This window comes from Cygnus olor, chromosome 1 (genome assembly GCF_009769625.2).
Source record: "Cygnus olor isolate bCygOlo1 chromosome 1, bCygOlo1.pri.v2, whole genome shotgun sequence".
Classification (NCBI taxonomy): domain Eukaryota; kingdom Metazoa; phylum Chordata; class Aves; order Anseriformes; family Anatidae; genus Cygnus; species Cygnus olor.
The window spans coordinates 16,429,219-16,451,698 of NC_049169.1; the positions used below are offsets into that span (position 1 = coordinate 16,429,219).

The 22,480-nt window shown below is 43.8% G+C and overlaps 1 protein-coding gene across 3 annotated transcripts; it reads left to right on the plus strand.

Annotated features, from left to right (window-relative positions):
• Positions 1–733: 733 nt before the first annotated feature.
• On the plus strand, positions 734–22,301 carry TRMU (tRNA mitochondrial 2-thiouridylase). 3 transcript variants are annotated; one of them, XM_040544745.1, is made up of 12 exons: positions 734–889; positions 1,244–1,409; positions 3,279–3,385; positions 3,854–3,976; positions 5,796–5,968; positions 6,884–6,937; positions 7,454–7,520; positions 8,331–8,431; positions 9,889–10,033; positions 10,297–10,379; positions 11,518–11,646; positions 22,254–22,301. In XM_040544745.1, the coding sequence occupies exons 1-12, from the start codon at positions 799–801 to the stop codon at positions 22,284–22,286; spliced, it is 1,272 nt and encodes a 423-aa protein (XP_040400679.1). In that variant the 5' UTR covers positions 734–798; the 3' UTR covers positions 22,287–22,301. The 3 variants fall into 3 exon arrangements, with proteins under 3 accessions (XP_040400679.1, XP_040400681.1, XP_040400680.1); XM_040544747.1 differs by lacking the exon at positions 22,254–22,301 and adding an exon at positions 12,043–13,256; XM_040544746.1 differs by lacking the exon at positions 22,254–22,301 and having other exon boundaries at positions 11,518–13,256.
• Positions 22,302–22,480: the final 179 nt, after the last annotated feature.

Sequence of the window (22,480 nt, forward strand, 5' to 3'; positions counted from 1 at the left end):
TACTGGTGTATTTGTGATTTTCTTTTAAAATTAGGTTATGCCCTATTTCAGAAACTGAGAGAGAATCAACTGTTATGTGTCAGTTAAGAACAGTTTTGGGGGATGACTGTAACAACTATTTCATTGGCAATTCTCAGTGGGCTGTGTCAGCTACACTGCAAACCATATCCCTGCACGGTCCTACAGCAGGCATCAGGCCAGCTGAATAGTTGTGGGATTCACTGATATCTGAAGGAGAGCTAGGCACGTAGATACATCCCACTCAGGCACTTTTCACCTTCAAGGAGCAGGTCACTTGCCCAAACTTCACAGCAGTAAGTCCACAATGGGTGGGGGCTGCCCCGACCTCCAGACCTGCATCCTGCGGCATGTGGCACAGCTGCTGCCTCATTAAATGGTAGCGAACATGAAGCAATCGACCCTAGACATTAATATTTTCACCGGGTCTAACTGCGGCTTGGTTTATCCGGTACAACTTAAGTCCTTTGCCGATGAGTAGCTGGCAGAGGTGGTTCCCGCTGACTGCGCGGGGGGGGTCAAGGGCAGCAAATTCGGGCCACCTTCTCTAACTTTTACACCTTAATTGCCTTAATAACGCCTCCTCCACCCACCTCCCGTCCCACCTGCCCTCAGACAACCCGCTGTGCCGAGAAAAGCTCCCCCTGCTCGCCACAAACCGCCCAGCCCCGCTCGCTCCCCTCACGCTAAGCCCGGCCCCCGTGGCCATGGCGGCGGAAGGGGCGGGCGGCGGGGAGGAAGGGGCGGTGGGGCCGAGCCGGGTCGATCCTGGCCGGGGCGATGCTGCGGGCGGCGGGGGGCCGCCATGTCGCCTGCGCTGTGTCCGGCGGGGTGGACAGCGCCGTGGCAGCGCTGCTGCTGAGGCGCCGAGGTGGGCGAGGGCGGCCGGGCCCCCGTCGGGTCTCGGCCGGGTCCCCCCGGGGCTGAGGGAGAGGGGGAGGCAGGGCTCGGGGCGCCGGTAGTGAAGGGGGAAGCCGAAGCAACTCGGCATTGTGTGGTGTCGCCGTGGGGATTTCATAAACGGCTTATCTGGGTGTCAGCTATCGCTCTGCCCTCAGCGAAAATATTATGGGGTAGCTGTACTGTGAAACTCCTAGCAGGGTGCATGCATAATACAAAGTTTCTCACATCTTCTGAAGGATGCAGTTGCCTTGAAAAACACAGTCTTAAGGCCCACCCTATAAGATTTTCAGTTTATCAGTCATTCCTTGCCTTCCCTTGGTAGGCTACCAAGTGACGGGCGTCTTCATGAAGAACTGGGATCCTCTGGATGAGCAAGGAGCTTGCTCCGTCGACAGAGATTGCGAAGATGCTTACCGGGTTTGTCAGAAGCTTGATATCCCTTTTCACCAGGTTTCCTACGTGAAGGAATATTGGAATGAAGTATTCAGGTAGAAACCTACTTAAAACAGGTGGTCTTTCAGGAATAGATTAACGTAGTGCCACGTTGCTGTGAAAAGTGAGGATGGTAAAGGCAGTTTATTGCAGTACAATTGGTGCTAAAAGGAAGTAGTGACGCTTCTTAAACGCAGAATTGTGTTCTCTTTCATTCACATTTAACATCACGATTTAACCGTTGATTTTAATACACTCGTTAATTTTGAAATTAATAGGTTTATCTACAGTTATTATGAATGCATGTTAATTCCATTATTGCAGCTCATTTCTTTTTCCTACATACTGGCCCAACATTATTGTAGCTTGAGGAAAAATTATGTCATGGGATGCTATTATCCTTGTTTGTGTAATCTATGCAGTGCGTTGTACGTTATATTAGTATATACTGAATCCAGTTTACCACAGAGCAATCATGACTTAGCCTTCTTAAAATTTCTGACAAATTTGATGATGTTCTCTAAAGTGGATGTTCAGATTTGCTCTTCCTATGACTTTGTTCTACTGTAATGGAAGAAAGTTATGCATGGAGAAAGCTGAAGGATTTTCCTGGAAGGGAGAAGAAGGGAGGTATTGGTGTAACAACTAAATTTCTCTCCTACTTATTCAACATTAGTTCATTTTCCTCCTCCTTTAAGTAGTGCTCTTGTTACCTTGTCTTAGAAGAAACTGAGGAATAACTTAGTTGTGCTATTTCTGTGCCACATTGCAGTGGCATCAAGTTAAACACAAAACTCTTGCACATTCAGTGAAGAAAATGGTCCTGTTCTGGGAAGGTTCACTCCATTTTCTTTTTTGGTGTGAGAGAATGAATGAATGGTATCAAAACTCTTGCGGGGTGGGGGATGGCTGTAAATGATGAATCAAAGATCACAGAAGATCAGCTTTCCTTTTGCTTCTCATCATTTATTAGTACGGCATTCCCAAACAACGTGTTGTAAGTATCTTGGTTTGTTCCAGAAGCCTTTTTTCCTTACTGTCATCGCTGAGCTTGAATTTATTCCCTGAAGTCTCTCTTTAAAGGATTATTCATCAAAAACCACCTTTTATCAAGAGAACTATCTCAGGTCTTGTCTTTCCCATGGTCTGTACAGAGTCTGTTTCATGTCTTTGCATCAGAGAGATTCAGTAGTTCTTTTAAATACAGGTAAAGATTCTTTTCCATGCTCTGCCCTCTGTCCCTTTTGACTTGAGTGACCACTGAGGGCAAGCAAATTAAAGCAAACATTGGGCCTTCTGCTATCTCTGTGCATCACTGAATGCTAATTTAATTTTATTAGTAGCTATTTAAATGTTTTCAAGCGAATAATGCTAAGCATTTTAGTTGCATGAAAGTGTAAAAAAAAACTACAATTCGACTATGAGAAACTATACTTACTTTTTGAGTGGGGGAAAAAGGCAGGAAAAAACGTCTATAAAGTTAAGGCAAGGTCCCATGACTGCTTATGGTATGCTCTCACAGATTAAGCTAGTGTCCTTGCAGCTGGAACACATAATCTCCTGCCGGGTGCTTGAAAAGCTTTGAAAAATTGATCAGGCTTTTTTAATTCTGAAAAATAAGTCTTTTGTAAGAGATGAGTAGGATGTGCACAGTGGATAGCTGTGTCTCCCCTGAGTAATGGTAGTTTAATAAATCATCTGTACTGTACAAGATTGTGAATGATGGTTTGACCATGCCCTCAGTCTGGAGAAAATCCTGCAAGCATTGTTTTTTACAGGTTAAAAGCTGATGGATATTTTATCTCTTACATAAAATGCTTCATATGACTGGGTCTCAAGTTTTCACGTTTAACTGATCTTCCTGTCTTGGAGAGTATCGTGCAGTGTTAATAATGTTAATATACATGTGACTCTTTATTTTATAGTGACTTCTTAAAAGAGTATGAATTGGGAAGGACACCTAATCCTGATATTGTGTGTAACAAGCATATAAAATTCAACTACTTTCTTCACTATGCTATGGATAACCTTGGTAAGGCTCTTTGAAGTGCGTCAGTACACAGCGTATGCGGGGGAAATGCTAAAATGGTAGCAACTTTTGGAAAGGTGGGGAAAAACAGGAATTCAGTCGTTTGCATAAATCGTGCATCTCTGTGGCAGTATTTCAATATTTGTAAAGTATTTGGGTTTGAATTTACTGTTATATATTTAGGAGCAGATTTAATTCAGGGATGCATGTTGACCTGAGCATTATATCTTACATTCTTAGGTGGTCTTTAAAGTACAAAAACACAAATTCCAGCATGCTGATGAACAGTTCATGTTGATTAAATAGCAGGGGTGTGATGCCTGTCAGTATAAGACTTCTCCTTAGGTTTTCTTCCTTCGTTGTTTTCTGCTTTTTTCCTAGATGTTTACAGCCCTGCTTTACACTGTGAATTTCAAGTATGTGCCTTTGTGAGTTTTTTGTTTATTTTTTTCCTTTTCTTTTCCTTGCAAGGAGCCGATGCAATTGCTACTGGGCATTATGCTAGGACCTCACTGGAGGATGAGGAAGTTTTTAATCAGAAATATACTAAAAGACCACAAGGGCTTTTCAGAAACCGGTTTGAAGTTAGAAATAGTAAGTAGTTTTATATTTCATCCTAGGTATGAAAGAGAAATTTAAACTATATTTTGTGTCACAGAACTGGGGAAGTTAGCGACTTCACACATGGTGATTACTGATTAAACCCCAGCCTCTAGAAGGCTGATCGGGCAAAAACAGGAGATTTGCCTCACTGAAAATTACACTGACCAGTCAAGTATTACATTTGCTAATCCAGGTGCAGAGGGGTAAGAATGAGCATTTCAGGAATAATCGACGTTCTGGAGGAGCTGTAATGTGGATTAAGGAGACAGGGCTATCTTCCATACCCTGGAGAAGTATTTCAGGAAATCTTTGTCAAGTTTTTCAGTGACTTATGTAAAAATTACTCGATGTGTTCCTTTTTTTTAATGAATGTATTCTTTGGCTATTCAGTATATAATAGACCTTATCATGGGGATATGCTTAGGTAGTATCTTTAGATTTATGACCTTTGAAACATTGAAATTAATAACATTGTTTTATACAGTAATTGGACTCCAGTATTATTTTACTGGGGAAAAAAAGAATCTTTCATTCAGTGCCTTCTCCATTCCCCTGTAGAAGCCAGATTTTCCCAGGCAGATTAAGGTTCTGCCTACACTGCAATCGAAAGGTACAAGTGCAGCAAGCGTAGACATTTTTAAGGCTGTAATTCCCAGCTCAGCAAAGGTACTAGCAGCAGCAGCAGCTTTTGCTCTTCACTTTAATAGCCTGCCTGTGGCTGTACATAATCAGAAGTTGATACCTGCACCACAGTGGTTCTGTTGTTACCAGCACCTGAGCCAGCTTGATTAATGCTGTTCTGGGTCTGACTCTGCATGGAACTATTGCAGTTTGGATGGCAATGTGGGTATCTCCCAAATAGCTCTGCTGTGGGCCATAATGCAGGAAAGTAACTCAGCTGAAGCACTGATGAAGCACATAGTACACCCAAAGGGAAAGAAACCTGCAAACTTCCTCTCTTGCAAAGCTGCCACGGTGATGTTTGTATATTACAGCTTCTTGACTTTCGTTTGTTTGTTCTGGACTTATGGGGCTTTATATGTTTCGTTGTCTTGGATTTTATTTCTGGGAAGTTGAAATGGCTCCAGTGGGACCAACGGTCTGTCCTTGTGGCAGCCTGATTCACAGTTGTAATGTCTTGTAATAGTCTAAGCAGGCTTCCTGCCCTGTTACTGAGAATTTGTAGTAACAGTTGTGACTGAGCTACTGGCCCGTAGTTAGTGTTCACTTGAGCCAAGCAATGCACCAGTAGAGTTTGTACATCACCAGAGCTATTAGCTCTTAAAGAAAGTGGACAGAACATGATTGAAAAACTACACTGAATTTATTTTCACTTTTTATATGAAAGAAGAAAGTCAAACTTTTCTCTCCTTAGATCACTCACTGGAAATAACTGTGGTGACTGTTCACATCACTGATTTATAGCAGTGTGATTTATGTGCAAAATTATTTTAAAAACGGTATGCTCTAGGATGTTTAAATATTCATTCTCCCTTATGTGAGAGCTGTTCTCATCTTTAATATTGATGTTCTTGCCAGTGAAACTTGCAGTAGTGTAATCGATGGCGCAATGTAAGATTTTTTTTTCAGGTTCTGCATTGTAGAAGATCAGAATGTTTCTGTATCTTCTCAGGGGTGAGGAAATATTCAAACATTTTCAATTAGATTTTGAAAGCCTTGAAAAATGCTGTCTTTCACGTGTGTTTGGAAATAATAAAAATTAAAACGTTGATTACTGAACAAAATGCTAAAAGAAGTTGAAATATTAAAAGCAGTTACTGAATTGTTTTTTGTGTTCTGTGCTTTGCAGCTGTAAAACTCCTTCAAGGAGCTGACCTCTTTAAAGACCAGACCTTCTTTCTAAGTCAAGTCTCCCAGGATGCTTTGAGGAAAACCATTTTTCCTTTAGGGGATTTAACAAAAAGCTTCGTAAAGAAGATAGCATCAGAACATGGCCTTCATCATGTGCTAAAGAAAAAAGAGGCATGGTAACACTTAAACTCTTTTGATTTGTATTTCTCTCTGAAATGGACTTTTCTGAACTTTTTGAACCTTAATCTCTGATCAATCAGCTGTTTAAGCAAACAATAATAGAATAGGTTGGGAAGCAGTTCTATAGTTGTCTGCCTGCTTGAAAGTACTTTTATGAGCTTGTGGTTAGTTCTGTATTTTAGCTTGCAGATAATTTGTGTGCCGTTGTGTCTTAGAAGAACTAAAGTGAGGGTGAATGAGATAGGAAGCTGTAAGCCTTAAGGAAAGTGTTCTCTGTTACAGCAGGTGAGAAGCCTTGATGTTTGTTTCCCGTAGCTTTCAAGGGCTTCTGCACTAGAAGTGTTTTTGAATACGTCTTCACTGAGACTGAGTCCTACTGGTCTTCAGTCACTTTGTCAAAACAAAACAAAAAAAAAAAAAATCTGTTTCCCTGGCTAAGAACTTACACTTCATGGTTTGATCCTAACAAACATGATAGAGGCAGCAATTGTGTGCTGGTACAGTCTTGATTGCTCTAAATGTTTATATTTCTCCACGTAAATGGTTATCTGAAGAATGTAGGCAGTAACTGAAAGGAAAACCTGCTTGTTTAAGTTTTACTTCAAGACATAGACTGTATCTATATAATTTACATCAGTTTTGTACGTTATCTGAAAGAGACTTCTGTTTATAATATATGTACAATATAGTCACCAATGTTTTAACGTATGCCTTTACTAAACATGTGTTTTATATTTTATTATTTCTCTCCTATGCTCATGGCTCTCACTGTTACTGTATAGGAATTGTTTACGTATGTTGGAGAAGATGTTGTGGGTTTGTTCATTTTATGAGATAAGTAATATACGTTACTTCCAATGGCTTTCTCTGCTTTTCTATGGATTCAGTACCACTTTTCCTTTTCAGAGTATGGGAGTTTGTTTCATTGGTGAAAGAAACTTCAAAAAATTCCTTCTGGAGGTGAGTAACATTAAACCTACGGCAATCTCTGTGATCTGTTCTGGTTCTGTCTACGGAAAAATTTCTGCCAGCTGGTGGCTGGCACTATGTAGCATCTCCCTTTGCAGTCCCAAGCCTACCAGAAGCTAACACCAGCAGCCTGTATGAGGAAGCTTGCCCCTCCACCAGTGCGTAGCCCATCACTTTCTGCATCAGCAGGACTCAGCGAACTCACTCCTATGCCTGCTAGGCTCTGACGTGTGACTGGGATATGAGAGGGGCAAATGGTTGAAACCTGCTGTTCGCTGTTGTAAATGAGGATGGGGGGAGTGAAGCACAGAATTCGTGCTGATGGGGACTGCCCCTCCTGCTTGTCTCCCTCAGGCAGCCTGAGGGAAGAAGCAGTAAGCTGATTGAACAGTGCTTGCTTGTTGAACAGCTATTTTCCAACTCCAAGAGAACGTAGTGACAGAACTTGAAATATATTTTGAGTATTTGGGGGCCATGTTTTAACTTAAATCTCTTTCTATTTGGTAGTATTTAGAACCTCGACCAGGGAACTTCGTTTCCATTGAGGATAAGAAGGTGCTGGGAACACACAAAGGTAATTGGCTAACCCACCTCGATAACTGCTTTTAGAGAAACGGACTAATATTGCTTACATTTAGAACGACAAAGTTTGTGAAATTCCAAACAAATTGAAGATTTTTTCCAGTTCGATTCCTCTAATAATCATGGAAAGCTTGCTTTAAACGGTATGTAGAGCTGTGAACTACAACTGATACTTGATTTTTTTTTTGTTTCATGTTGCAAGGAAGTAAATTGTAGAAATTAGGATTACTCTGTTGCTACTAAGTAATTGTTAATTTACCAAGAGACCATTGTTCACGTAATTCTTTTAAAATGACTGCTTCAGTTCCAGATTCTTTAGTATCTAAACTTTGCAGAAAAATCATGCCCCTTGGTGATGGCCAGTAGGACATCGCCAGAAATGGGCAGGTTACCTCTTCCCTTCCTTCTGTATGCTTCCTCTGCTCTCTCCTCAGCTCTAACTGCCAGAACAGAGCTCCTGCCCCGCGTAACATACGGAAGTGAGATGTCCTACTGCTACATACAGTAGTAAGGGGAACTAGTAAGACTGATAGCAAAACCACAAGTCGAAACTGAAATAGAGAAAAGTTTGGCTTTTGGAAGAGTACCATAGTAGAAACGGCTTAGTTTGAAATTGTGTGCTTCAGGTACAGGTGGAAACTTTCAAGTAGATGTTGGCTTAACTTGTGATTGGCCCACTTCTCTAAAACACTTGGTTCTTTATTCTTTGCTTAGTGGTAAAGCTTTGGGGAAATGCTTTTAATATATTTTTGAAAGTAAAAGATTAAAAGTGCTAGCAGCGCTCCATTTTCGTGTTTTTTAGGTTGGTTCCTCTACACAATAGGCCAGAGGGCTGGGCTAACAAATGGGAAGGATGCTTGGTTTGTTGTAGATAAAGATGTCAGCACTGGAGATATCTTTGTGGTGAGTTAATTAACGCTGGCATTGTGAATGCCTCATGCAAGCATTTCGTGACTCCTGCTGTACGGAATGTGATCCTACCTTGGGCAGAATTCTTGGCTCTCCTATTGGGGGAAACAAGTGCCAGCTAGCGCAGCATCTGCGGGTCTGAAACACCTTGTCCAGACTGGCTTTTGGTGAGTGGAAGATTGCCTTAGATTTTGGCAGCAAGCTTTTTCCAGTTAAATGGCAAACGCTGGAAAAACTCAACCAGTCTACTGAGCTCTCACTTTTTACTCAAAAAAAAAAAAAATGAGTTCTCTGTAATAATTATGACAAAGTACATAAAATGTGTATTGTCTTGGTGTATTATCTTTTGCTATTTTTTTTTCAGGTAAAGGAAGTAATAGCCAGTAATAGTTTTATCGTTGTGAAAGCTGAGGCAGAATATACTACTGTGAATCATTGGTGTTTTAATGACTAATCATAAGAGGTTATTGGAGCTCTGCACCTCACCAGCTTCGTTAATGTTTCATGCTGTTCTTAAAGTTATTTTGATACTGATATGATTATAATGAGGTGTGTTGCTACTTGCTGACTTGCCTGAGGGGAAGAAAATTGTAATCAAAACAGAGTTGAGAGGAAGCAGACAGGACCACTAAGAATTTAAGGCTGTGTGTGTGTGCAACACCTCCCCAACAAAGGAGTGACTGGGGCTTGGCAGGCCACCCTTTGTACAGACTTCAATTTTGTTCAGTAACGATGTACAAAATATATGGGATTTATCCTTGTTTTCATACAGTGCGTGTCCCTGCTTTTTCCCATTGTGAGAACTGACTTGAAGGTTTTAAATTCTGCTTTTATAAAGCAAATCCTCTTGATTTCAGCAAAGATGTCTGACTTGCATCTTCAATTTTATTTCTCATATGACAGCAGTATGCTTTGGAGGTTTAAAAAAAAAAAAGTATGAGGGATTGCATTTATAATGTTCTTTCCGCAATTCTAAGGATAGTACCCATCCAGAAGTGGGATACTGAAGATTTGATTAGCAGCATAGCCTAGATTATAAATATAAACTGTCTTGTGTATTTTTTTTCCGAATGAAAGAGCTTCTTCATTATATTGCAGCACTAGAAATATACTTGTTGCTTCTAGAACAAAAGGAAGAGTGATACAAATCAACAAGGGATCTGAACTCGGCCTGAAGAAGGCAGAAATAGGATTGGAGAAAAAAATATAAGAAGTGACATGACTCTTGAGATGTAGAAGACTGACAAATAATTCAGGCTTGCTTTAGCATATTATTTCATTAAAGGTTTCCACCTGGAAGCTGATAAATGCTAATAAATGCTTGGTTTTGTACTCGTTTTGCCTTTGTTTTGTTACGGCTTGATGCTGCTTCTGTATTTCATGCTTTATTTCACAACAGTCCTAGGCTCTTTGGCAAAAACGTCACCACTGAGTAAACGTTGTATTTTCAGGCACCATCAACAAATCACCCTGCTCTGTACAGAGACCTGTTGCGGACAAATCGAGTGCACTGGATAGCAGAGGAACCTCCTGCAGAGCTCGTTAGGGATAAAATGATGGAATGTCATTTCAGGTTTCAGCACCAGATGGCACTGGGTAATCAAACCTTGTTCTGTTTTTTTTTTGTGGCTTTTCTGTTATTTTTTATTCAGTTTGTGAAGTAGTATTGTGTTCAGCGTAGTTTTGCAGAAACAGCTGAAATGTTTGGTTTGCCTTTCTGTTTCTCTAGTATTTTTATCAAACAATTCTGTGTGGTGGTGTGTTGACTTAGATCTGCTTCACCTGGTGATGAAAGTTGATTTTGTTTTAATGTGAACATAAGGATTAACTGGCAGGTGTTTGGCCATTTTCTGCTCCAGTGCCTTGTGTGCTGACTCTAAACCAAGATGGGAGTGTGTGGGTGACACTAGTGAAGCCAACAAGAGCTCTCACACCTGGGCAGGTAAGTTGTTAGAAGTAACTTTCTTTCCATTTTGGGGTTTGAAAATAGAGTAACTAGTAAAACAGAGAAGTGTTTTTAACAGCTGGAACAAAATAGGTGATTTACTTGCATGTGAGAGCAGTTAGCTCTGTTTTGGTTATTTATCCACTACTTTACAAGATGTTTGTTTCCAGCTTAAGGTAGCTTGTTGTTATCCATGTGTTCTGAGAGGCTGGCTTACAAGTTTTAGAAGTATACGAGAAGGTCTCTGATAATCGGTTATATACGCAGAACTGGTATCTGTTGTTGTCCTCAAGAAATAGATTTTAGAATTCATTAGGTTGTGTAATGTGGTTTTAATGTTCAAATTTGTTTAGTGAGGATCTGTGTTCAGCAAAGCTCGTTTTCCAGAATGGGTAATGTGCAGTGATGCCTCTCCACACCACTAATACAAGGGTGTACACCGTCCCATTATGAACTAGAGGTTTTCAAACATCTCCTGCATGCCCCAAAACCGGGCCTCTGTGGGATACATCCTGAGGCCAATTGTCTGAGGGCTGTTTGTAACAGAGAGGGGTGAAGTAAGAGAAGTGAGCTGAGCTGTGAAGACTCCTGCCAGAGCGGATGGTAGGTTTGAGAAACCCCTGACTGCCTGGAGCCTGTAACTGGGCTTTTTACTGAGAGGGACAGGCCAGGAGGTCTGTGCTCCTCCTCTCCTGTATGAACCCACATGTGAGTCCCAGCTGCTTCCTCCAGGTGGTCTGCCTCAGTAGTCCTTTGGCAGCAGGCTACCTTGGTCCCCTCCTTTTTTGAGAAGTGCCGCAGTAGCCTGGGCAGAGTTGTCAAGGGAAGGTACAGTGAAGATGCAGGTGATGTTATGTGTGTCATCTCCTGTGGGAAGGGAAGCTCTCTTTGGAACAAACCATTCCGCCACAGTAGCTGAAGAGTTATCAGATAATCTTGTAGAAGTTCATCAGGAAACGTCTACTATCAGACTTGTATTTAAACTCTTGTGAGTCAGCAATTCCGGTGCTGTTTAATTTTTTTTCTTGAGATTTGGTTAGAACAAATACAGATGCATATAATCACCGTCCAGCAGGTCTTGCACAGCCTGCAGTTGCAGAAGCTGAAAAAAACTTTCCCTGTGTTCATCTCCTAGTTTGCTGTGTTCTACAAGGGTGATGAATGCCTGGGCAGTGGGAAGATCCTAAGGCTGGGCCCATCGGTGTTTACCATGCAACAGGGCAAAAACCGAGAGGAGGGTGCAAAGAAGGAAGACATTGATAAGGTAGAACCAGCAACGTAGCGTCTGGGCTTGCTTATTGAAGGACTGTGAAAAAATTGCTGCCTGAGAATGAGAAAAACAATAATAAACATATTTTTATTGATTTGTACGTTCTGAAGGTCAGTTGACTATCTAGTCCCAGCTCTTGACTGTTAGCACTGAAGAGGTTTAAAACAGAAGCTAGTTTGGTACAACGTTATTGAACTGGGTGGTGGTATTTATGTTAATACGTATCAAGGAGTGTCTTGAAGTTATTCAGTGATAGTTGCAAATACAAGAATTTTAATATAAAAAGAATCATGGCTGAAATTATGAACTTATCTTTTATGTATAAGTGAAATATTTTTTTTCCTTACTTGAAGATACCTGTTTTCTAGGTAAAGTCTGTGTGTTTTACAGTAAATGTGTGCTCATGCATTGAACTCTGGGAAAGGAATGAATGATGTTTAAGTCCAGTATTTTGCCTGAACACTGAGCAACAGATATTTATTTTTAATCTGATGTAGTTTTATAAAAAATGTTCTAGATTCTTAAACTGTACTAAGTAATGTTTTAAAATGTTTGCTATTCAGAAATAGAGATCTAGGAGCTTTAAAACAGTCTTGATATTTAATTTTTTCACACAACTAATTTTTTGTTAACTACTGAGGGCAGAGGCTGGAAGAGACAATACGTTGTCATGCTTCAGAAAAATGCAATTTCATACGCGTTTCCTTATTATATAGCTAACTTAATATAGACCAGATAATAATTAGATCTTGGATTGTGCCACGTGTCAAAATGGAGTGGTTATTAGGAAGAACCAAATACTTCTGTCCAAATTATACGCAGTTAGGATTGAGTGTATATCAAGAACACCCTGCACTTTGAATAAAACTTCATTATAGCAAGTCAACAAAAATAAATTCCTGTATTTCCACACAGTAATAAAAGGTAACTATGCAGGAGCAAGATTTATTAAGTGGGTGTAGAACTTTGAAATTGCATCCAGTTTGGGCAGTAGGAAAGCTCTAACATGAATAGATCATTTCAGCAGATTTGAAAGCTTGGGTTACACGTCACCTCCTGTCCTTTTCTGGTGTCTTAGTTTCTTCTAAGAATTCCTTGTATTCCTTCTTGTGAGAAAAGTTACAAGTAATCACTTTTCTCCAAAGTGTGGAAATATAAGGGGGAGAAGACACTCTTCTGTGTCCAGCTGAATCTGGCAAAGTTCAACACACAGTTCAGGGAGCTTTGTGTGTGGGGGGGAAAAACAGGACTGTTAAAATCTTCGATATTCATTCGACATTACAAAAGATCTGGGAGCAGACAAAAGCCATCCTTTTTCACTGGTGCTGAAATCGATTCAATTTAAGTCTGTATTCAGAGTGCCTGGCCAGGTGCAGGTTAACAGTAAAGACTGTTGATGCTTCATGTCAGCTCTTGACTTGTGTTACGGTAGTCATGTTACGGGTCTCGGTCATGATTGTGTTTTCCCAATATTCTCTTTGTCTTTCCTGAATTTTTTCTTTGCAAAATGTCATTAATTGATAACATGTTAATGTTCCATGTTTTCCTCATCTGAATTTTCCAGTAAATGTCCCCATTAAAATCTTCAGAAATGTTTTGTGTAATATTAGTGTGGTTTTTATTGTTACTTCATTGTACATCACTTACAGGTATGTTTGTTATTTGATACACTCCTGGTAGAGATAGCTTTAACTGTGAGTACAAGAAAAAGGACACAGATATTCCCATGTCTTCAAAATTCACTTTCTGTAAAATTCACAGGATTGCAAAAATGGGAAGGGACCGCTGGAGAACATGTACAACTCCTCTGCTCAAAGCAGGGGCAACTAGAGCCTGTTGTTTAGGACCATATTGTCAGGTTTTGAATATCTCCAAGGATGGAGACTCCACAAACCTGCATTGATAAGATCCCTCTGGCTCTTCCCTTTTAAAGGCTGGATAGTCACAGCTGCTTCTTCTATGACAGATGTTCCAATTTGCCCTCATCAGCTCCTCATCTGTGTCAGAAAGTTATCATCAGCACTCCAGAGACCTCCTGGTGCCTTAGTGTTGTCCCTCCAGCAGGTATTGGGGTGGTTGAAGTCCACCGGGGGACCAGGGCCTGTAAACATGAGCCTTCTTTGACTTGTCGGAAGCAAGCCTCACCTAGTTCTTCCTGACTCCGCAGTCTGTAGCAGGCACCAACAGCACCATCACCCATGTAGGTCAGGCCCCTAATCCTAACACATAACCCTGAGGTAGCTCGCTGCCCACCCCCAGGCAGAGGTCCATGCCTTCCTGCTGCTCTCTAATGTCCTGGGAGACCCCTGCTCCTCGCTTTCCCAGCTGTCCTTTCTGAAGAGCCTGGACCCATCCATCATGGCACTCCTGTTCTGTGAACTACCCACCCTGTGATCCCAATGAGACTGTAGCCCTGCAACTGCACGCAAGCCCCTAATTCCTCCTGTGTATTCACCAGCCTGTATTTGTAGGTGTGCAGGCCCTCTGGAGGGATATCCTGTCAAGTTGAGTTCCCAACAGAATTGTGACAACATCCCCCATCATGCTCATTTGTGTGGGTATGTTTGGGCTGGGGCCTCTTCAGCCTATTTCGTTTTTCAAGGCCTTTTCTGTCTGGATCACCACGCCACCTTTGCTCACCAGCCCAGTCCACCAGAGTCTCCTGGTGAGCCGCAAACCTCCCTAGGCAGCGGGTCAGGTCAGTCGCTGGAGCCCCTGTCCCCTGTGGCAGGGAATGTCCCCCTGCTGTCACTTGTTGCTTCCTCCTGGTGCTGCTGCAGGGCCAGGGCTCCCCTGGCATGGAGACTGGTGGAAAAAGCTCTCAACTCACTTGTTACCACAGCACTGGCCTTGTGTGGCTGCAGGGGGAGCAGCAGCCATCTTGGCTCCAGGGCTCACCAGTTCCCAGCCTTCACCATTACAAAGGTTACCACTTCCCAGCCTGATGAGCACACAAGGCCTGTCCCTCCTTTGGTACAGCTGCAGGTTCAGGGTCTCAATGTCTCAGGGGAGATCAAGTCTGTCTCTTTTTCATCACCACTGACATGTCCTAGGCTGCTGGCCTCCCTGCCATGGCTCTTGGTGACACACACACCACCAGTGACCACCTCCTGCAGCCAAGGACCCCATGTTTCCCAGCACTAGCAAGAGACAGCAGGCATCTCCCAGGCCTGAGGGGCTGCAACCCTCCTTCAGGAGCTTGGTCTGAGACAAGTTACTGGTATTTGAAGTCCTAAGGTTGCTGAGTAGCTACCATTGTGGCTGACAGCACCTGGAAACCAAAGGAACAGGTCTTCAAAAGCAGTGAATGACTTCAGAACCAGTGTTAGCCCAAGGTGGTGACTTCGTTTAGCTTAAGGCTCTGTTTGACACTACTAGTTTCTAACCATTATTTTATTTTATTGTCTTGTGTAAGTGCTTTTTGCTTTCATATTTCCACCAGGTAGTGCTGCCTTTCCTATATGCCTCGAAGAATTTAAACATATAAATTCCTTGGGATCTAGAAGTCCAAAATTTAGTTATTGTATAGCCAGCAACAAATCTTCAACTTAATAAAGTGTTCCTAAGTTCTCATAGCCACCTAAATGTCTGCTTCTGGCCATGCCCCAGCCCCCTGGAGATAATATCAGGTCTTGGACATAGAGGTACCAAACTCTGCTTGGAGCTCAGATCAAATGAACCAGGACGCATACAGCTGCTTCCCAGCTCCCTAATTTTAAGCTCACTTTTTCTTAGTCTTTTGAACCTGCTCTGAAAATGTTTTCTGGGTAAAACTACTTGATAGCTTTGAATAGGCCTTGAAAATACTTTCATAACAACAACCACTGCAAAAAACACCGAGGTGGTGTTTTTTGGCTAACACTTGGCCAAGGCACAGTCGATGCAGAAGTCAGAAGTGCTTTCAACATCCTTATGAAGACTTCAGCAGTTCTGGCAAAGAGATCCCACTTTTGCTCATGGCAGGAGAGTTCGGCCAGTGTTTCTTGTAGTGTAGCTGGCGTAGGTCACACCGTGAGCAGCTACAGTAGGAGGGAGGTGTGCTTCCCTGCTTTTCTTTAAACATTCTTAAAACTGGATGCAGCAGCAATCCAGGATGGCTAGTGTAGAAAACTGATAAGGTAACATGCTGCTCTTCCATGGAAAACTCTCTAGCAATGGTCTCAATTCCCCTTAGAGGCTCAGGGACTTGGATTTTATCATCAGAGCTGAATGTCATGGCTCTGCTGAAGAAACCACTTCTGATGAACAGGTGACTAAAAAATAAACTGCAGGACTGCTGAGGCTGGCAGGGCTCTCTGGAGGCCAGCTGCTCCAACCCCTGCCCAAGCAGGGACACCCAGAGCAGGCTGCCCAGGACCACGTCCAGGCGGCTTCTGAAGGTCTCCAAGGAGGAGACCCCCACAGCCTCTCTGGGCAGCCTGTGCCAGTGCTTGGTCACCCGCTCAATAAAGAAATATTTCCCGATGTTCAGATGGGCCTTCCTGTGCTTTGGTAAGCAGAGCTACATTGGCTAAAGAATGGAGGCTGCAGTTTCATGGTGATGAAACTTTGTGCCATGGTGATGAGCAAAGAGCTTCAACACAGTAAAGCAATTGCTGATACTGCTCCCAATGAATCTCACTGTACCTCTGAGAGAAATAAATCAGTAGGCATTTGTGACATTCAAATTGCATGGGGTGTTTTACAACAGGTTGCACACTTCAAGCAGCATGAGGTTGCATGTTTAAAGTTCAGCATTTCCAAATAGCTTGCACTGTTTGAAGGGGACAATATGTTTCTCTTCCCTTCCCACACATTTCTCCCAGGCAAGGATCTCGACCACTCCTGGCTCCTCTCCTACACAGGCTCTCTGGCACAGTGATTTTTATTTTCTGAGGCGCATTTCTAATGCTGAAGCTAGGCTGTGATACACAAGCTGACTGCATTTGCACAGAGAGGGGTGGTTTCAGTGTTAGCAGGCAGCACCGAGATGAGAGTGGTGCCTGAATCCTGCCCAGCCCTGAGGCTTGCAGCCTGGCCAGGCCTATTGTGAAACAGCAGTGAAAACGGTAGAGACACAGCTGTAACACACCTTGGCAGCACCAAGGTAAGAGTTTTGGTGCCCGAGGGCTGGGCCACCACGATGGCAGCGCCTGTGGGGCAGCCGGGCCTGGTGCCGACGCTGTCTCTCACAGGAAACCTTTGTCAAGGCTGGAACTTGGCTTGCTTTGGATCAAATTTGATAGGAACGGGCTGGCTGGCATGTGAATTTTCATTTTGATCTCCTGTGGAAGTCCTGAAGTAGATCAGTATCTGCATGCTTTTTAAAATGAATCGTCTTTTTGTCATTTTTCTCCCACTTCAGGCAGAAGACTGCAAGCAGGTGATTTCACCTTCAAGTTGTCATTAAGTTTTTTAGCTCTTGAAATACATGGCTTCAGAGACTTAAGTGAATAACTATTTTAAGAAGGACTTTTCCGTTCCAAAGCAGAGAAAATGATAACAAGATTTGGGTCACAGAACTGAAAAACCATGACTTATCCCAGCTAACTGAATAGAAATTGCTCTTGTACCCCGTGAGCATGTGTAAAACCTGTGTTGCTGAGTGTATAATGTCTCAAAACTTGCAGAGTGCTGTCTTTTTCTAAAAGTGTTTGTGTTAAAGCTGGCCTATTGGCTCTCCTGTCTTTGCTCCTTTCCCAGTCAAGGGACAATGTGGTGGTGTCCCCATCTGTGGCTGGTCCTGCAGAGCCAAAATTGTATTTTCCATTCCCTTTTCCTTTGTCCAAACATAACAAACCCATTTTCAGCTTGGACACTCCAGCACAGGAAGGTGCAGTGAAGGACTGTGCTACTGCTTTTCCACATGGGAAGTTTTGGGGTTCTGCAGCAAGGGACAGCAGAATAAGCTACAAAGGCCTCTCCATGTTACCAAACAGCCTCTGAGTCAGGCAATCAGTAAAAGCAGGCCATGGCAAGCATGCAGCACCATCTGCTCTGCAGTGATGCCTTCTTCAAGCTGTATCCCCTTTAAAGGATGGAACCTTTCCATCTCCTGCCTGCTGGTCCTGATACCGATGAGCATTTCTTCAGCTTCTCCAGAGGTCTGGTGAGCTGGAGACTGGGGTATCTCTTCTGAATGCAAGAAGCTGTTCAAGGGAAGGGGGCTTATAAGAAAAGCTGGTGTGGAGGGAGGCTAAGGTGTGTGAGCTGGGGGGTTTGGGGCCAGCTGATAGCTCTGTCAGTCAGACTGAGCACGGAGTGGAGAAAGTCAGCTTGAAACTGCAGATTTCTCTGAATGGATTAGGTGCTATCTTCTTTAACGAAAGTCAAATTGTTTAATTTATCCAAGCAAACCAAATCAGACAGCCCTGGATACTCCCAAACCCTCCCCACCACCACTGCAATACCATGAAGCTGCCACGTGCTCCTCTCCCCTGGGGCAGGTGCTGGGAAGGTCCCTGTCTATGTCTCCCCATCTATTGCTTGCTCCGGGGCTGATGCACGCCAGCACAGCAGGGAAATCCTGGGCTGGCCGCTGCTCACTGCAGTGCACTAGGGTGTCAGTGGGAGAGATGGAGGGGCTGAACCATCTGTGTAACATTTCTTTTCTTATTTCAAGCAGTCCAGGGAGATTTCCATCTAAACATGAGAAGTAGTAGCACAGATCTCTCTGACCACCCGCACACCTCGAAGGACGAGTCCCCGGTCCTGCTGCAGCTCCTGCCTGATGGCAACTCTCAGCCACCCTGGTACGGGTTTGTGCTGCTAGGTGAGGAGCTATATAAAATTATAAACATCAAAGAAGGATGGATTATAAATGTAAAAAGACAGCAACGTGCCATAACTAGATACGATGAGGCATCTGGTGGATTTAAGTTTGGTGCTGGATTAAAGGTAGTTTTTATGTTAATCTAGTTACTTAAGGTCGAAGGTTTTTTGCCTGTACACACATTTATCTATCGTTCCTCCCTAGGAGTACATGAAGGTCTCTGCAGGTCTTGTCATGCCATCCAGCTCCATGACAGAGGAAATCTGCTAGCAACTTTGCTGTGTGCAGTGAAACTGTGCAATTCATTTATTTCAAGGCTGAAAGGTTTGGCTTTAAAGACATGGCTTTAAAACTGAAGATCAATTTTTTATTACAAAGAAATATAGAATCAAACAAAAAAATAGACATATATATAGAGAGATAAATGTTACAAAAACTATAGAATCAGAATAGCCTACACTGGTTTAAAATACTAAAGGAGGTGTTTTTGTGGTAAAAGACTTTAACACTGGACAAGTTTTACACCTAGCTTTTACAGGAGGAGATAACAGAAGAAAAATCTCTGTGAGCTGGTTCGCAGCTGGGTGTTAAACTATATTTAGGTAACGTGGCCATTTCATGGAGCAGAGACCGTCCACGCTTGGTGTGACTTGTCTGCACTCAAGGCCAACACCTGTGTTTGAACTGCAGAAAAGAGAATGTGCTACTTAGAGGGGATGTTTGGAGAGGAGAGGGCTTTAAGGTGGTTGCATGCCAGTTTACTCCTTATTGAACCCAGAGGCTAAGCATCAATCATGGAGCAGGAGGAACGTGTCTGTACTCTAAGCCTAAAGGGCTGATCCTGTGAAGGATCTGATCTGATCTGTTGGAAGGGCTGGTCCAGGCACAGGTATCTTAACAGCAATAGGCTCCAACGGTGACCGATTCCCGTAGCTAACATCGCTGCACTGAGCACCCCTCATGAAAATACAGCCCCAGGGCAGCAGGGCTCCTCCCTGCTTAGAGAGAGACAAGAAGGGTTTAACATGAAAGGATCTTCCAGCAAATCCCAAAGGACAACTTGTGTGGATCTGTGCCACTCGTTGTGGCAAGCTCAGCACCCTGTGCCCTGCTGGGGGCCAGGTGAGGTGTGGGGAGCTACCAACAAGCCAAACACCATGCTCATGTCATATAGCTGAGCTAGGAGAAAAAAAAAAGCAAACAAACTGCTTTCGGCTTGTGTTTGGCATATCCAAATGAGATCAGTCACAACCATGTCCTCTCCTGGACAGCCCAGTGGAGCACAGCTGTGTATTGGCCACCCACTTGCTCCTGTTATTTTGGCAATTTTGTGCCAGTGGTAGATTTTCTTTACCACCCTGCAGGGCTTTTTTCCTGAACCTTTCATTCCCCAACCTCTCCATCCCCAAAATGTGTTACCTGTGCAGCTGGAAGGGAAGGAGTTAACGATCCAAGGTTTCTTATTCGTTTTGTCCAGTGAATTGAAATGCGTAATAACATTTACGGATTTTTCTCCAAGTGAACATGTGTTGTGCAGGGGTGATTTACTGCTTCGCCTGGAAACCTGTCTGCCTCACTTGCTCTCCAACACAGCTGGGGCTGCCTCCTACCAGATTTGGTGGGATGTTCCTCACCTGAAGGGTCTGTGTGGAATGGGTCCAGGTGAGAGGGCTATTTATTTCCTTTAAAGCCAGGTATTCTTCACCCTCTTTGAACATACAGGCCTTTCAGGAGCTGCTTTTATAACTAATGAAGTTACTGCTGTAGGTTCCTTTTATAAAAAAAGAGATCTGATGAGCAGGCACTAGAAGTGCGGCTGTTCTGATTGAAGAGCACTCTCATCTCTGTACCTTCAGGGTGCTCACTCCATCAGAGCTATTTTACGATGGGTGGCTTACCATGTGCTGTCAACGTGTTCTTCCTTCTTTTTCTTTCTAAGTAATCACGCCACGGCAGAATCTGCTTGACTTTCTGTTGCAGACCTCTTGGGGAGATTTGTACCTCGCTTGCTAGTGCTGGAGGTTTTGCTGCTTCTGAGTGATTTTATGGGAACCTCTCCTTGCTGGTGTGCGGGGGCATCGTGCACGCCTGCCCTCTGCATTTCTCTCACCCTTTTATTCCTGCCACAGCTGTGACGCAGAGGATGCTCTTCCAAGCTCCACCAGGGCAGTTGCAGCACCCTCAGCTGTGGCCCGTGCGGATCAGAGAACTGCGTCCCTCACCCTGCACGGCCCTGGAGTCACTCCTAGGCTATAAATACTTTCACTGCATTAAAAAAATAAAAGTTCATATACACACAGAACTTCACATGCTTGTTATTTCCTTGAGTGTGTTGATATCTAACAAAAGGATTTTTTAAAAACTATGTTCTTTACTTGGGAAGTGCTATAGCCTTAAAACGCAAACAAGATCATTAAAGACATATTTATGAAGAGTTGCTGTTAAATGACCAAAAGCGAGAGGTTTTCCTACATGTTGGCCAAAGAGGCTGGCATTTTTGCAAGCTGTTATATTTGTAGGGGAAAAAAAAATGACAAAACAAGCCCATAAGAAATTAATTCTGGGAACAACCCAGCTGGACACACAGCAACTATTTTAATGAAAGAGAGTGGCAGCACCTGGAAAGCTGCAGCTTTGAGTTCATTTCTATTTCCTGAGTGGATCTGACTTAAAACACTGGCTTTGCGCAGGTCCAGATGGGCTCCTGAAGTGTGGATGGGAGGGGGGTCCCACTTTTCTCTCTTTTAATTTCTTTTCCTTGCCCTGGCAGCCTTTCAAGGCTTGATGCAGAGGAATTGCTCTCGGATGGGTTTCCACCCCATTTTCCAGCAGCCCATCGGTGGGACTGCGTTTTCCCAGCCGGGCTCCCTGCTGAGCACCCGTATGGGGGTGGTTGGGCCCAGCTCAACCCGTGCCACATCTCCTGGCTCAGCTCCGGGCCTTGACTGCCTTCACCAGCTCACGCAGACACCAGGCTGCTCCCCCTTCAGATACAGAAAATATGGTCAGAATACGTCAGAAGCATGGCCAGCAGGGCGAGGGAGGGGATTGTCCCCCTCTGCTCTGCTCTCATGAGACCTCACCTGGAGCCCTGTGTTCAGCTCTGGGGCCCCCAGCACAAGAAGAACATGGACCTGTTGGAACAAGTCCGGAGTAGGGCCATGAGGATGATCAGAGGGCTGGAGCTCCTCTCCTAGGAAGACAGGCTGAGAGAGTTGGGGTTGTTCAGCCTGGAGAAGAGAAGGCTCCGAGGACACCTTACAGCGCCCTGCCAGTGCCTAAATGGGGCCTGCAGGAAAGCTGGGGAGGGACTCTTTGTCAGGGGTGTAGTGATAGGACAAGGGGGAATGGCTTTAAACTGAAAAAGGGCAGACTTAGATTAGGTGTTTGGAAGAAATCATTCACTCGGAGTTGGCAAGGCCTTGGCACAGGCTGCCCAGAGCAGCTGTGGATGCCCCATCCCTGGAGGTGTTCAAGGCCAGGCTGGATGGGGCTTTGGGCAGCCTGGTCTGGTGGGAGGTGTCCCTGCCCATGGCAGGGGGTTGGAATTAGATGATTTTTAAGGTCTCTTTCATCCCAAACCATTCTGTGATTTTAAGTAATATTTGGGTGTGAAGGAGCAGATACCCTAGGTGACCCCAGGCCCCACCAGAGGACCTGCAGCAGCTGCTGGCTCTGGCCAAGAGGACAGACACTGGCCTGGCACAGAGCCCCAGAGGGGGTCCTAGGGACACTGAGAAATACTTTGTAAGTATTTCCAAGCCACTAATGAGTTAACATGGTCTCTGCAACACCCATCAGACTAATCTAATTTTCTTCCTTCCTGCGGTGCCTGGCATGTTGGATAAAGGAGCAGCAGCAGATGGGACACGTCTTCAAGTAAAGGCTTTGATACTGTCCGGCACCATGTACTCTCACACCAAACACAGGCAGCGAGGGCTGATGTTATTCGATATGAGGTAGGTGCAAAACTCTCTGGGCAAGAAGGGATGTTTTACAAGATCCCTCCTGGGCTTGGTTTTATTTGATATTTTCATTCACGGGCTGGAAGATGAAATGGAAGGTAGCCTGTAAAAT

Excerpts from the sequence above, each read along its gene's own strand:
- TRMU (XM_040544745.1), top strand. The coding sequence starts at position 799 with ATGCTGCGGGCGGCGGGGGGCCGCCATGTCGCCTGCGCTGTGTCCGGC. Across the intron at positions 5,969-6,883 it reads ATGTGCTAAAGAAAAAAGAG|AGTATGGGAGTTTGTTTCAT; the intron begins GCATGGTAACAC and ends TTTCCTTTTCAG. Across the intron at positions 8,432-9,888 it reads GCACTGGAGATATCTTTGTG|GCACCATCAACAAATCACCC; the intron begins GTGAGTTAATTA and ends TTGTATTTTCAG.